This window comes from Pleurodeles waltl, chromosome 4_1 (assembly GCF_031143425.1).
Source record: "Pleurodeles waltl isolate 20211129_DDA chromosome 4_1, aPleWal1.hap1.20221129, whole genome shotgun sequence".
Taxonomy (NCBI): domain Eukaryota; kingdom Metazoa; phylum Chordata; class Amphibia; order Caudata; family Salamandridae; genus Pleurodeles; species Pleurodeles waltl.
This window is the reverse complement of record NC_090442.1, coordinates 498587212-498602264: the sequence shown is the minus strand read 5'-3', so window position 1 is coordinate 498602264 and position 15053 is coordinate 498587212. Positions and strand designations below refer to the sequence as shown.

The 15053-nt window shown below is 44.8% G+C and overlaps 1 protein-coding gene across 1 annotated transcript in view; it reads left to right on the top strand.

The window, feature by feature from the left end:
• The window catches only part of ZDHHC17 (zinc finger DHHC-type palmitoyltransferase 17), a 217794-nt gene that overhangs the window by 144504 nt on the left and 58237 nt on the right, over positions 1-15053 (top strand). The window contains exon 13 of the mRNA XM_069228795.1: positions 14756-14849. Coding sequence (XP_069084896.1) covers positions 14756-14849 — 94 coding nt within the window. The remainder of the gene's footprint in view (positions 1-14755; positions 14850-15053) is intronic.

Below are 15053 nucleotides of genomic sequence, written 5' to 3'. Positions count from 1 at the left end.
ATTTCATTTATTCAACAAAGTAATAGCTGAGAGTTTACATTTTGGCCCAGTAACATACAAGACGTTTGTAGCATAACAGCAGTGTGTGTATCGCCGTTCTCCATCTTATCTTTATGCTATGAGTTAAAACGAGCCCTTTCCACCTTTGCCCCCAGGGTAATCTCTATATTTGGTTGTGGTCTAGTCATGGCTGCCATGGTGGGGGTAGTCTATGCTCGGAGCAGAACTGGTCCAGATTGTTTTACCTTGCCAGTTGAAAGCACATGACAGATCAGAACTTGTAAATCCTGTGCATGTCTGTGCTTTGCAACATTTTTATGCAGATCACATTGGAACATTTTAAAAGGGGCTGGTAAAGTTCTGTGAGGGGCAGTGACTCAGAGACTTGGAGCAGTATTTGTTATGTAAAAGAAGCGATTGCATTCTACGGGGAGTGTAAAATGGAAAATGTTGAATGGTGAACTGTAGGAACGTCCCTCTTGATGGCATGGTTGCCCCCACTTCTCACCTGTTGTTAGTGTGCTTAGATTGTTTTCATTGGAATCCTGCTAACCAGAACCCCAGTGATTGTGCTATTTTCTCTATATTTGTTTCTCTTGGTACCCTTTACACCTCCCCCCTCTCCCCCACACAATTGGCATACCTGTGTACCCCTGTAAGTCCATAGTATATGTTACTTAGGTACCCAGGGCATTGGTACACCAGGGGTCCTCCATGGGCTGCAGCATGTGTTATGCCACCCATTGGAACCCATGCAAACTGTGTGTGCAGGCCTGCCCTTTGTTGCCTGCCTGAAAATAAGTTGCAGTAAAGCTTTCATCTATGTACAAGCAGTTTACTATAGAAGAGGTACAGAATGGTTAGGCAAAGGTCAGATTATGAGTAAAGGGATAAATAACATTACGATTTAAGTTAATATCTCCACCCTAATGTCAGTAAAAATGCTTGTTTACAAATTTCCATTGTGTCTCCATTCATTCTTCTATCGTTGGTATTAGAGCAAGCCTACCCTTAACATGGTCATCAGTTCTCACAGTGTTTTGGTCTGGGTCTTACTTTCAGGCAGAGTGGAGAGAGCGTTTCAGACTTAAGAATACTCTATTTTAACTCCTTTTTTAAGTCAGTGGTTTTGTTTTTGCATTTGATAAATAATGTATTGGTATTAACCAAGTGTACGCAACAAGGTTGTTACTGGTGGTTCATGAGTTGTACAGGTGATTGCAATCACAGCTTGTGAAGACCACACCATTGTTCCTAACACCACCAGTAGTTTGTGCAAAGAATAACCATAAAAACAGTCCTAGTTGCTGTACACCTCACATCGTCAGAGGTGTACATGAACATTTGACAACAGCAGTGTAAACATTTATTAGAAACTGCCATGCAATATCAAACCTATACAAGTTTTGGGGATACTTGTGGCATCAGTCTGTTTTAAGGAGCTGAAATTGGTAGGCAGTATACCTGTAAAGGAAAAGCAGATTTTGTTTCTAGGATGAAAGGGAATTGTGAATAAAATTGAATTCTAGTGCTCTAGAGCTGTTGATGGCATAGTGGTGATGCTTGACGTATAACTCTATGTTCGATGGCATCTGTAGCTGCAGATACACATGCTGTGCATATCCCGCCATCTAGTGTTGGGCTCGGAGTGTTACAAGTTGTTTTTCTTCGAAGAAGTCTTTTCGAGTCACAAGATCGAGGGACTCCTCCCATTTCGGCTCCATTCGCATGGGCGTCGACTCCATCTTAGATTGTTTTCTTTCCGCCATCAGGTTCGGACTGGCTCTTCTTCGCTCCGTGTTTCGGTTCGGAAAGTTAGTTAAATCTCGGAAAATTTGACGGTATTGTTTGCGTTCGGTATTGTTTGCGTTCGGTATCGGGTTAGTTAACGCAGAATAGACACCGAAGAAAAGAAGAGCTCCGATAGCCCTTCGGGGCTTCTATCCCCCGGCGGGGCCTGGTCGGCCCGACCGTGTGCGTCTTCAAGGCTAATGAAACGGACCCCATTCCGCTTCTGCCCCGAATGCCACAACAAGTATCCTTACACAGATCAACATCTGGTCTGTAATTTGTGTTTGTCCCCCGAACACAAAGAGGATACCTGCGAGGCCTGTCTGGTATTTCGGTAGAAGAAAACGCTACAGGACCTGAGAGCAAGGAGGCTTCAAATGGCATCGGCGCCGTCAGGACACCACGACGTCGATTAGGAGGAGACTTTCTCCATTGCCGATTCGGACTCGGACGAGCCTGAAACGGAGCTGACGCCGAAAACCGTGAGTAAACCAGCCCCGGCCAAAACTCATGCCAAAATTATGAAGACCCAGGGGACGCCACAGCCTGCAGGCCATGGCTTAACCCGTAAAATCGGTGGCCATACATCAGCACCGAAAAAGGGCACACACGTGTCTAAGTCATCCGACTCCGGTCGAGATCCCGGCACAGAGTATACTCTACACCGAGAACCTGGCTCCGAGCTAAGTCGGCACCGAGAGATCGGCACACCGGAACCGAAAAAAGTGGCTTCGGAGCCGAAAAAACTGGAGAAAAAGTTTAGGTACCGAAACATCCAGCTTCGGAGCCGAAAACAAGCTCCTACTCCGGAGAACAAGGCCTTTCAGCACAACTACAAGGCCATACATTTGGACAAGAGCTAGAAGCAAGGGAGCCAGATTATACGCAAAGAAGGCTCCATATTCAAAAGGAAACAGGGAAAATAAGAACTCTTCCTCCTATAAGGATGAAAAGGAAACTTGCTTTCCAAGACAAAGAAAAACAGCCACGAGCAAAAGTGGCAAAAGCAGTAACTCCACCACGCTTTTCGCCACAACCATCACCACACCACTCACCGCAACTGTCACCAATTGCAACCCCACCTATGATGCAATCTCCAACGCACACAGGGATGAGCCAGGATGACCCAGATGCGTGGGATCTAAATGATGCGCCAGTATCAGACAATAGTCCAGACTGCTACCCAGCAAGACCATCACCACCTGAAGACAGTACTGCCTACACGCAAGTGGTGTCCAGAGCAGCGACTTTTCACAATATGACACTGCACGCTGAACCCATTGAGGATGACTTTTTATTTAACACTTTGTCATCGACACAGTCAGTATCAAAGTCTTCCAATGTTACCAGGGATGTTGAAACATGCGAAACAAGTATTTCAAGAGCCCGTCAAAGGCAGAGCCATCACACCTAGGGTGGAGAAAAAGTACAAGCCTCTCCCTAAAGACCCTGTGTACATCACGCAACAACTGACACCTGACTCAGTAGTAGTAGGCACAGCACGTAAAAGGGCTAATTCACACACCTCTGGAGATGCACCACCACCCGACAAAGAAAGTCGAAAGTTTGATGCAGCGGGGAAAAGAGTTGCAGCACAAGCAGCCAATCAATGGCGCATTGCCAATTCCCAAGCTTTATTGTCAAGATATGACAGAGCTCATTGGGATGAAATGCAGCACTTTATAGATCATCTGCCCAAGGAGTTCCAAAAGCGTGCACAGCAAGTGGTGGAAGAGGGCCAAAGTATCTCAAACTACCAGATACGATCAGCAATGGACGCAGCGGACACAGCCGCAAGAACTGTGAATACAGCGGTCACTATTCGGAGACACGCATGGCTACGCACCTCTGGGTTTAAGCCAGAGATCCAACAGGCTGTGCTTAATATGCCTTTTAATGGACAGCAGTTGTTTGGGCCGGAGGTGGACACAGCTATAGAGAAGCTGAAGGACACTGATACGGCCAAGGCTCTACTCCTCACAGAGCAGAGGCACATTTAGGAAGACACAATTTAGAGGGGGGTTTCGGGCCCAAAGCACAGAACCCTCAACCTCACAAAACATACCCACATACCAGGGCCAGTATCAAAGAGGAAGCTATTGAGGACAATACCGAGGTGGACAGTTCCCTAAAATTAGAGGAAAGTTCCAAAGCCCAAAAACACCTCAAACTAAACAGTGACTTCAGTGTCACAAATCCCCCCAACACAACACCAGTTGGGGGGGGGGAGACTCACAGATTATTACCAACATTGGGAGGAAATAACAGACTTGTGGGTCCTAGCCATTGTCCAACATGGTTATTGCATAGAATTCCTACAATTACCACCAAATGTGCCTCCAAGAACACACAACATGTCCAAACAGCACTTGGATCTATTACAACTAGAATTCCAAGCGTTGTTACAAAAAGACGCAATAAAACTGGTACCCAACCATCAGAAAGGAACAGGTGTTTATTCCCTGTATTTTCTAATACCCAAAAAGGACAAAACTCTGAGACCCATCTTAGATCTCAGAACACTAAATCTTTACATCAAATCAGATCACTTTCACATGGTGACACTTCAAGACGTAATCCCCTTGCTCAAACAACAAGACTACATGTCAACATTAGATCTCAAGGATGCGTACTTCCATATACCCATACATCCTTCACACAGGAAATACTTAAGGTTTGTAATCCAAGGAGTACATTACCAATTCAAAGTGTTACCCTTGGTGCTGTTGATATCCCAAATGGTATTTACAAAATGCCTTGCAGTAGTAGCAGCACATTTCAGAAGACAGCACATACACGTATTCCCGTACCTAGACGATTGGTTAATAAAAGCCAACACTCAAAAACAGTGTCTTCAACACACAAAATACGTCATAGAAACCCTTCACAAACTAGGGTTCTCAATCAACTACCTGAAATCACACTTACAACCGTGCCAAATACAACAATACTTAGGAGCAACAATCAACACAAAAAAAGGGATTGCCAATCCAAGTCCACAAAGGGTACAAGCATTCCAAAACGTAATACAAGGCATGCACCCAAACCAACAGTATCAAGTAAAATTAGTGATGAAACTTCTAGGCATGATGTCTTCATGCATAGCCATTGTCCCAAACGCAAGATTACACATGCGGCCACTACAACAGTGCCTAGCAACACAGTGGACACAAGCACAGGGTCAACTTCAGTATCTAGTGTTAATAGACCGCCAAACACACACCTCGCTACAATGGTGGAATCCTATAAATTTAAACCAAGGGCGGCCTTTCCAAGACCCAGTGCCTCAATACGTGATCACAACAGATGCTTCCATGGTAGGGTGGGGAGCACACCTCAACCAGCACAGCATCCAGGGACAATGGGACACTCAACAGAAACAACTTCATATAAATCAGTTAGAACTACTAGCAGTGTTTCTAGCGTTGAAAGCATTTCGACCACTAATAGCCCACAAACACATTCTTGTCAATACAGACAACATGACAACAATGTATTACCTAAACTAGCAGGGAGGGACACACTCAACACAGTTGTGCCTCTTAGCACAAAAGCTTTGGCATTGGGCGATTCACAATCACATCCGCCTAATAGCGCAATACATACCAGGAATTCAAAACCAGTTAGCCGACAATCTCAGTCGGGATCACCAACAGATCCACGAATGGGAAATTCATCCCCAGATACTACAAACCTACTTCCAAACCTGGGGAACACCGCAAATAGACCTATTCACAACAAAAGAAAACGCAAAATGCCAAAACTTCGCATCCAGGTACCCACAGCCTCACTCCAAGGGCAATGCTTTATGGATGAGTTGGTCAGGGATATTTGCATACGCTTTTCCCCCTCTCCCACTCCTTCCGTATCTCGTAAACAAATTGAGTCAAAACAAACTCAAACTAATACTAATAGCACCAACTTGGGCACGACAACCTTGGTACACAACTCTACTAGACCTGTCAGTAGTGCCTCATATCAAACTACCAAACAGACCAGATCTGTTAACTCAACACAAACAACAGATCAGACACCCGAATCCAGCATCGCTCAATCTAGCAATCTGGCTCCTGAAGTCTTAGAATTCGGACATCTAGACCTTACACAAGAATGTATGGAGGTCATCAAACAGGCTAGAAAACCTACTACAAGACATTGTTATGCAAATAAATGGAAGCGATTTGTTTATTACTGTCATAATAATCAAATTCAACCATTACACGCGTCCGCGAAAAACATTGTAAGCTACTTACTACACTTACAAAAGTCTGTTAGCTTATTTATCCATTAAAATACATCTCACAGCAATTTCTGCCTATCTGCAAATTACACATTCAACTTCACTATTTAGAATACCAGTCATAAAAGCATTTATGGAGGGTCTAAAAAGGATCATTCCACCAAGAACACCACCAGTTCCTTTGTGGAACTTCAAAATTGTATTAACACGACTCATGGGTCCACCATTTGAACCCATGCACTCTTGTGAGATTCAATACTTAACCTGGAAAGTAGCCTTCCTAATAGCTATCACATCTCTCCGAAGAGTAAGTGAAATACAAGCCTTTACCATACAGGAACCCTTTATACAAATACACAAACATAAAGTGGTTCTACGCACAAATCCCAGATTTTTGCCTAAAGTTATATCACCGTTCCACTTAAAACAAACAGTGGAACTCCCAGTGTTCTTTCCACAACCAGACTCTGTAGCTGAAAGAGCATTACATACATTAGACATAAAAAGAGCATTAATGTATTACATTGATAGAACCAAACAAATTCGCAAAACAAAACAATTGTTTGTAGCTTTCCAAAAACCTCAATATCCAAACAAGGCATTGCCAGATGGATAGTTAAATGTATTCAAACCTGTTATATTAAAGCAAAGAGAGAACTGCCTATTACACCAAAGGCACACTCCACTAGGAAGAAAGGTGCCACCATGGCCTTTCTGGGAAATATACCAATGACAGAAATCTGTAAGGCAGCCACATGGTCTATGCCTCATACATTCACTAAACATTACTGTGTGGATGTGTTAACAACACAACAAGCCACAGTAGGACAAGCAGTATTACGAACATTATTTCAAACAACTTCAAATCCTATAGGCTAAAACACCGCTTTTGGGGAGATAACTGCTTACTAGTCTATGCACAGCATGTGTATCTGCAGCTACACATGCCATTGAACGGAAAATGTCACTTACCCAGTGTACATCTGTTCGTGGCATGAGATGCTGCAGATTAACATGCGCCCTCCCACCTCCCCGGGAGCCTGTAGCCGTTATAAGTTGATAAAAATAATCTTGTACATTTGTAAATTTGTAAATACAACACTTTAAATCACATTATGTACATACATACTTACTCCATTGCATGGGCACTATTACTATATATACACACTCTACCTCACCTTCTGCGGGGAAAACAATCTAAGATGGAGTCGACGCCCATGTGCAATGGAGCCGAAATGGGAGGAGTCCCTCGATCTCGTGACTCGAAAAGACTTCTTTGAAGAAAAACAACTTGTAACACTCCGAGCCCAACACTAGATGGCGGGATATGCACAGCATGTGAATCTGCAGCGTCTCATGCCACGAACAGATGTACATTGGGTAAGTGACATTTTCCTTTTGGGGAGTTTGAGGAAAATGAAGTGTTTCTTTCATACAATCACATAGGATAAGGGGGGGTAGTACAGGTAGTGCACAAGGTGTTGCCTATGCTTAATTTAATGTAGAGCTCAATAGTCGAAAAACTAGAAATACTAAGGAAGGGTTTGTGTTAAAGAATTAGCATAATGTTCTGAATGGACTACCCTCATGGTGATTTTAACACAAAAGGTGTAAGGATTCATTTGCCTTTGTTTGTGGATTCTAGAGTTTTCCACTATACCCCTGTGCTCAGACCCATGAAGCCTGGTTTGAGCAAGGGAAGGGACACTACCCATGAGACGCTCTTATGCATTTTCAGTTATAATGGATGATTTGATCTAATAAGCCTACATTGTATTTTAAATGTGGTTCATCATTTTTAGTACCAGGAAGAGGTAGATGGAGTTCACTAATCTCCTGTTCTGCCCATTTTCCCTTTGAGATTGTTGGATTCTGACCTTCGACCTGTAGGGCCTATTGCGTGCACAGGTGAAGGAGGCAGCACTTAAAGCCCCTCAAAGCTTGCGCACAGGAACTTACTCAGCACTTCCAGTTCAGTCAGGTGCCCACCACGCTCTGGCCCCTCTCAGCTCCCTCAGGTCTGTCTTACTACAGGTGCATGTTCACACCTTGGACAATTATTAATTAAGGTTGCCAACTGCAGTGAGGTTGGAAAATGCCCTTGTTCGATGGCATCTGTTGCTGCAGATACACATGTTGTGCACAGTCCGCCATCTGGTGTTGGGTCGGAGTGTTACAAGTTGTTTTTCTTCGAAGAAGTCTTTCGAGTCACGAGACCGAGGGACTCCTCCTCTTTGCTTCCATTGCGCATGGGCCACGAACAGATGTACACTGGGTAAGTGACATTTTCATTCTGAAGCTCCACACAGTAGACATAGGAGTTTAGGATGTTGGCTTTATTTGAAGTACAGTACTAACAAACTTTGAAATTCACACTTTACAGTGAATGCGATGACAGCAGTGTTGTAATATTTCATTAAAATTACAAGGAAACTTGGAACATACAGAAATAGCAGCCACGCATCAAAGAGTATAGAAGGTCCACAGGTCCGAACAGTAAATCCAGTATTCCATCGCACATCCACACACCTATTCATCCATCTATCCATCCACACACCCTTTCATACATCTGTCTACACACCTACCCATCCATCCGTCTATCCATCCATCCAAACCATCCACTAACTCATCCTTCCTATCCTCAAATCCATCCACCACCCTTCCATTAATCACCTAGCCACCCTCAACATTCATCTATCTATCCAAAGCCAATCCAATCCAAGCCAACCAGTAAATCAGTTCACTTCACTTAGTCATCCATCAATTTGTCCATTCATGCACCTATTCATTCATTCCTCCATCCACCCCTTTTGAAAACCAACCCTAATCTGCCTACTAATCATCACCCATCCATTTATTGTTCACCTCTTGCATAAGATCAATTCCATCCATCCATCCTAAGACACTCACCTTCATTGCATATGTCTATCCATTCATCCATCTTTTCATCCCCAGGCTCTAACCTACCTCTCATACGTTCCATCAGGGCTGCCCACTCTGTCTCTGGCCCACTACTTCCAGCAGGCTCCCTGGCTCCAGCTTGTTAATCACGTGGGGAATTGGAGGCTCAGTACATATGTGAGTCCCGTCTCTCTCTCACAGGCATCCAAGAGTGGTTCCAGGATTCAAAAGTTTCCCTTATAGGGAACTTTTCCCTCCCTCCACCCCAACTCCATCCTGCTCGGTAATAAGGCTTAACAAGAGAATTAAACCCAAAAAAACTGCTCTGAAGGAAAAAAAAAAAAAAACTGAGCCCAGCGACCCCATAATGCAGATTGTTTGTTTGTCCCTTCGAGAGACAGTCCCTTCAAAAGAGCTCAACCTGTAACCTGTAGCTAGTGTGACAGGGAGGGTAGTAGTAGTGCAAGGTTATGAGAAACATTTCACAAGGTTGGAAATTCTTCGCACAGAGGACACACTGTGATTAAATATGCTATAAAAGAGCACGTGATGAACAAATAAACAGTGCTGTGGTAATATTAATTATTGTCAGAGTTATTTACCCATTTATTTGCAGCAACGCAAAGCCTGTTGTGCTGTCTTCGCAGCACCTCAGGGTACTTCACAAAGTATCAATGCCCCTTTGTGTGGGCACAGCTGTCATACGATGCTGCTGCCTAGATGTGTGTCCTGGCAGTGAATAGGCCAGGCACTGGAGGGCTGGCTGACACAAGAACTCCAGGTCACTGGTTGATTACTGACTACTGACAGAGCTCTTCGCTAGCCTGTGGCACAGGTGTGCAATATTCTTTGGCACCTCAGACAACCTGGTACCAAGCATGGCAAATTGTGACCATTATGAATGATCTAATCATTAACAGTTGGTATCAGCAGGGTAGTGTGTTACTCATTCACAAATGTTTCAGCGCCTTGTCAGAGGTAGCAAGTGCTACATAAATAATCATACCATAAGGTAACGTACAACAGAGGGCAGCAATTGTGTTGTATTATAAAATTTCTATTATCGCTTTGTATCCCCGACATGGACAGGCAAGATGCTACATCGTTGTGCAAGGTAGGTATAGTGTGGGTTTATAGCAGAGATCTTTGAACTTTTTAATGGTGCGCTCCCCAGTGGGGGGGGGGGGGGAAGAATTGGGGCCCCATCTCCAAATTTTTCACAATTATTCTATTAGATTTGCAACGTTTAAATATGCCTGCACTCATTTAAACATTGCAGTTAACTCTGTTACTGTTTAGGGTTGAGCCTGCAAGTGCATGCAATAGCTTACTAGACTCTGTTGTGTACAATAAAGGGCTTGGACCCACCTGTCGCTTACCATTTGGCTTGCCTGACTCTCAATCCAAGCATTAGTTCTGATCCGGTGTGTGGAGTAGGGACCAAACACAAATTAAGTTGAATCAGTCCGTGCCCATCTGCTGCTCCCGACGTGATTGAGGTACTACTTTGTTCCTTTTAACTTTGTGTTCTGCAAACAGAAGGTGTGTGTAAGGAAATGCCTCCTTGGCATGGTTACCCCCTGACTTTTTGGCTTTGCTGATGCTATGTTTTGAATTGAAAGTGTGCTGAGGCCTGCTAACCAGGCCCCAGCACCAGTGTTCTTTCCCTAACCTGTACTTTTGTATCCACAATTGGCATACCCTGGCATCCAGATAAGTCCCTTGTAAATGGTACCCCTGGTACCAAGGGCCCTGATGCCAAGGAAGGTCTCTAAGGGCTGCAGGATGACTTATGCCACCCTGGAGGCCCCTCACTCAGCACAGACACACTGCTTGCCAGCTTGTGTGTGCTGGTGAGAACAAAACGAGTAAGTCGACATGGCACTCCCCTCAGGGTGCCATGCCAGCCTCTCACTGCCTATGCAGATATAGATAAGTCACCCCTCTAGCAGGCCTTACAGCCCTAAGGCAGGGTGCACTATACCATAGGTGAGGGCACCAGTGCATGAGCACTGTGCCCCTACAGTGTCTAAGCAATACCTTAGACATTGTAAGTGCAGGGTAGCCATAAGAGTATATGGTCTGGGAGTCTGTTTTACACGAACTCCACAGCACCATAATGGCTACACTGAAAACTGGGAAGTTTGGTATCAAACTTCTCAGCACAATAAATGCACACTGATGCCAGTGTACATTTGATTGTAAAATACACCCCAGAGGGCACCTTAGAGGTGCCCCCTGAAACCTTAACCGACTGTCTGTGTAGGCTGACTGGTTCCAGCAGCCTGCCACAACCGAGACATGTTGCTGGCCCCATGGGGAGAGTGCATTTGTCACTCTGAGGCCAGTAACAAAGCCTGCACTGGGTGGAGATGCTAACACCTCCCCCAGGCAGGAGCTGTCACACCTGGCGGTAAGGCTCACCCCTTTGTGCCAGCATCGCAGGACACTCCAGCTAGTGGAGTTGCCCGCCCCCTCCGGCCACGGCCCCCACTTTTGGTGGCAAGGCTGGAGAAAATAATGAGAAAAACAAGGAGGAGTCGCTGACCAGTCAGGACAGCCCCTAAGGTGTCCTGAGCTGAAGTGACTCTAACTTTTAGAAATCCTCCATCTTGCAGATGGAGGATTCCCCAATAGGATTAGGGATGTGACCCCCTCCCCTTGGGAGGAGACACAAAAGAGGGTGTACTCACCCTCAGGGCTAGTAGCCATTGGCTACTAACCCCCCAGACCTAAACACGCCCTTAAATTTAGTATTTAAGGGCTTCCCTGAACCTAAGAATTTAGATTCCTGAAACTACAAGAAGAAGAGGACTGCTGAGCTGAAAAACCCCTGCAGAGGAAGAACAGAAGACACCATCTGCTTTGGCCCCAGACTTACCGGCCTGTCTCCTGCCTTCCAAAGAAACCTGCTCCAGCGACGCTTTCCAAGGGACCAGCGACCTCTGAATCCTCTGAGGACTGCCCTGCTTCAAGAAAGACAAGAAACTCCTGAGGACAGCGGCACTGCTCCAAAAGAACTGCAACTTTGTTTCAAAGGAGCAGATTTAAAGACCCCTGCAACTCCCCGCAAGAAGCGTGAGACTTGCAACACTGCACCCGGCGACCCCGACTCGACTGGTGGAGAACCAACACCTCAGGGAGGACCCTCTGGCGACTCTGAGTCCGTGAGTAACCAAAGTTCTCCCCCCTGAGCCCCCACAGCGACGCCTGCAGAGGGAATCCCGAGGCTCCCCCTGACCGCGACTGCCTGAACCTAAAGTCCCGACGGCTGGAAAAGACCCTGCACCCGCAGCCCCCAGCACCTGAGGGAACGGAACTTCTGTGCAGGAGTGACCCCCAGGAGGCCCTCTCCCTTGCCCAGGTGGTGGCTACCCCGAGGAGCCCCCCCCTTGCCTGCCTGCACCGCTGAAGAGACCCCTTGGTCTCTCATTGAAAACCATTGAAAACCCAATGCGTGTTTGCACACTGCACCCGGCCGCCCCCGCGCTGCTGAGGGTGTACTTTTTGTGCTGACTTGTGTCCCCCCCGGTGCCCTACAAAACCCCCCTGGTCTGCCCTCCGAAGACGCGGGTACTTACCTGCTGGCAGACTAGAACCGGGGCACCCCCTTCTCTCCATTGAAGCCTATGTGTTTTGGGCACCTCTTTGACCTCTGCACCTGACCGGCCCTGAGCTGCTGGTGTGGTAACTTTGGGGTTGCTCTGAACCCCCAACGGTGGGCTACCTTGGACCCAAAACTGAAACCTGTAAGTGACTTACTTACCTGTGGAACCTAACAATACTTTACCTCCCCCAGGAACTGTGAAAATTGCACTAAGTGTCCACTTTTAAAACCGCTTATTGTGTTTTATGTAAAAAGTATATGTGCTACTGTAATTATTCAAAGTTCCTAAAGTACTTACCTGCAATACCTTTCAAATGAGATATTACATGTAGAATTTGAACCTGTGGTTCTTAAAATAAATTAAGAAAATATATTTTTCTATAACAAAACCTATTGGCTGGATTTGTCTCTGAGTGTGTTCTTCATTTATTGCAGGTGTGTATGTACAAAAAATGCTTAACACTACTCCTTTGATAAGCCTACTGCTCGACCACACTACCACAAAATAGCGCATTAGTATTATCTCTTTTTTGCCACTATCTTACCTCTAAGGGGAACCCTTGGACTCTGTGCATGCTATTCCTTACTTTGAAATAGCACATACAGAGCCAACTTCCTACAGTGTGTGACTGCTAAAAGCAGACAAACAAAACTGCTAAGTATTATTCTTTATAGCTAACTTTCTTTTATTTTGCCAAGTCGTCTTTTATCACTTTACACTCATGATTTCTTTTGTTTTTGCTCGTGGACGCTGTTCTCAAAAGATGACAATTATCTTTGGTATATATATTGCAAAGCAACATTGTTTCTTTAATATGTGTCAGTTCTGAAATTATGCTTGAACACGTAAGTGTGCAGTACACGCCCCCCCCCAATTCACCCTACTACAATCCACCCCAGTCCACAACACTTCGCCAGTCCGCCCCACTCCAAACCAAACCACTCACCCCAATCCAAAATAGGAGAAGAGTTGCTTGGAATAGAGCACTATCTCTTCTTTAGTCTGTCTTTTATTCCTTGCTAGTGATAACTGTGCATGATACAATAGTTGACTATCCTGCCTCACCTGAGTTTTCTCACCATGAGCTATATGGCAACATAGAATCATGATTTCCCCTAATAACAGGGTAGGAAAAGCATTTTACTTCAAACAAGAAAACCCTTTGGCATTCCTGATGTGACGCCATTGCGACAAGTCACATACCATCACAGTGCACTAGAGGTCACAGGAAGGAAGGAGACGGTCATTGGTGCCGCATGGAATGTGAGCGAGAGGAGGGTTGCAGTACTTGGTGAGCTGTGGCTACTTGTCTGGTTAGAAGAAAGAAAATTATGTGGTTGACGAGTCAGGAGTACCATTTTGCAAGGGATTTGGGACAGAAACAGCCACATGCATGGTAGACAGAACAGTGCAGTTGAATTGCTTGGGCAATGTGGCTTCATTAATTTGGTGGAAGAAGATAGATTTTCGTGGTGGATTAGGGTGTTGAATTGAAGGGGAGAGTAGTGGAGTGGTCTTCAGTCTGCAGGTGGGGGCGAAGGAGGCTAGGGCTTGAAGAGATGCCAATTGGGTCGCAAGACTCTGACCAAGAGAAGCACATAGCTCCAATACTGTTCCTTATATATCTCTATCACTCCATTTTGTAGATGTATTTCCAGTTTGCGTATAGATTGTTTTTAGTAGATTCCATAGGCGAAACCTATTTGCTTTGCCAATGCTTGTTACAGTTGCTAACCTAGACGTGGGAGCTATGCTTAGTTTGAGTAATACAGTGGAATATAATGTCTGGAACCTAAAGCCCTGCTTTTGATTTTGTTTGACATTAATTATTATTTGGAAACTTTAACCTTGTTTAATCCAGTACCCATCTATAAATTGCTGCTCTGATCCATAAATGTGCAGTCATTGCTTGCTTACTGATGAGAAGTGATCTTGATATGAGTGCATGAAGTGGAAACAGTCCTAAACTCTCAGTCCAAGATAAACATCCTGAATGGTAAGCCGTATAGATTTCCCCCTGAACTACAATGCCTGCTAACCAGAAGGTTTATTGGAAATTGGCCATCAATATTGTTGCTTGTGTGATATTTTTATGCTCATTATAGATCATTGCTTCTATTCCCTGATCGATTCTACTTAGTACCATTTCTTTTTTTCCAGATTACAAAAAAGGCAATGTTTATTACAACCATCTTCATTAACATTTATTTAACAGATTCGGAAACCAGTGAGGTCCAAGCATTGTGGTGTATGCAATCGATGCATAGCAAAGTTTGATCACCACTGCCCTTGGGTGGGTAACTGCGTAGGTAAGTGAAAGAGATAATCACTTTCTAGTGTTTTCCTAATTTTTTTGATTTTCGGAACTTTGACCTCTGCAGAAAATGAATGTTATAGCATTGCATTCAATTTCAAGTTCAATACTTCTAAGTAGCAAGATTAAACTTGTTAGTCGGTTCTGCATTGTTGCATCTGCCTTTGGAAAAGCCAACACTTGGCATCAGATGAGCAGA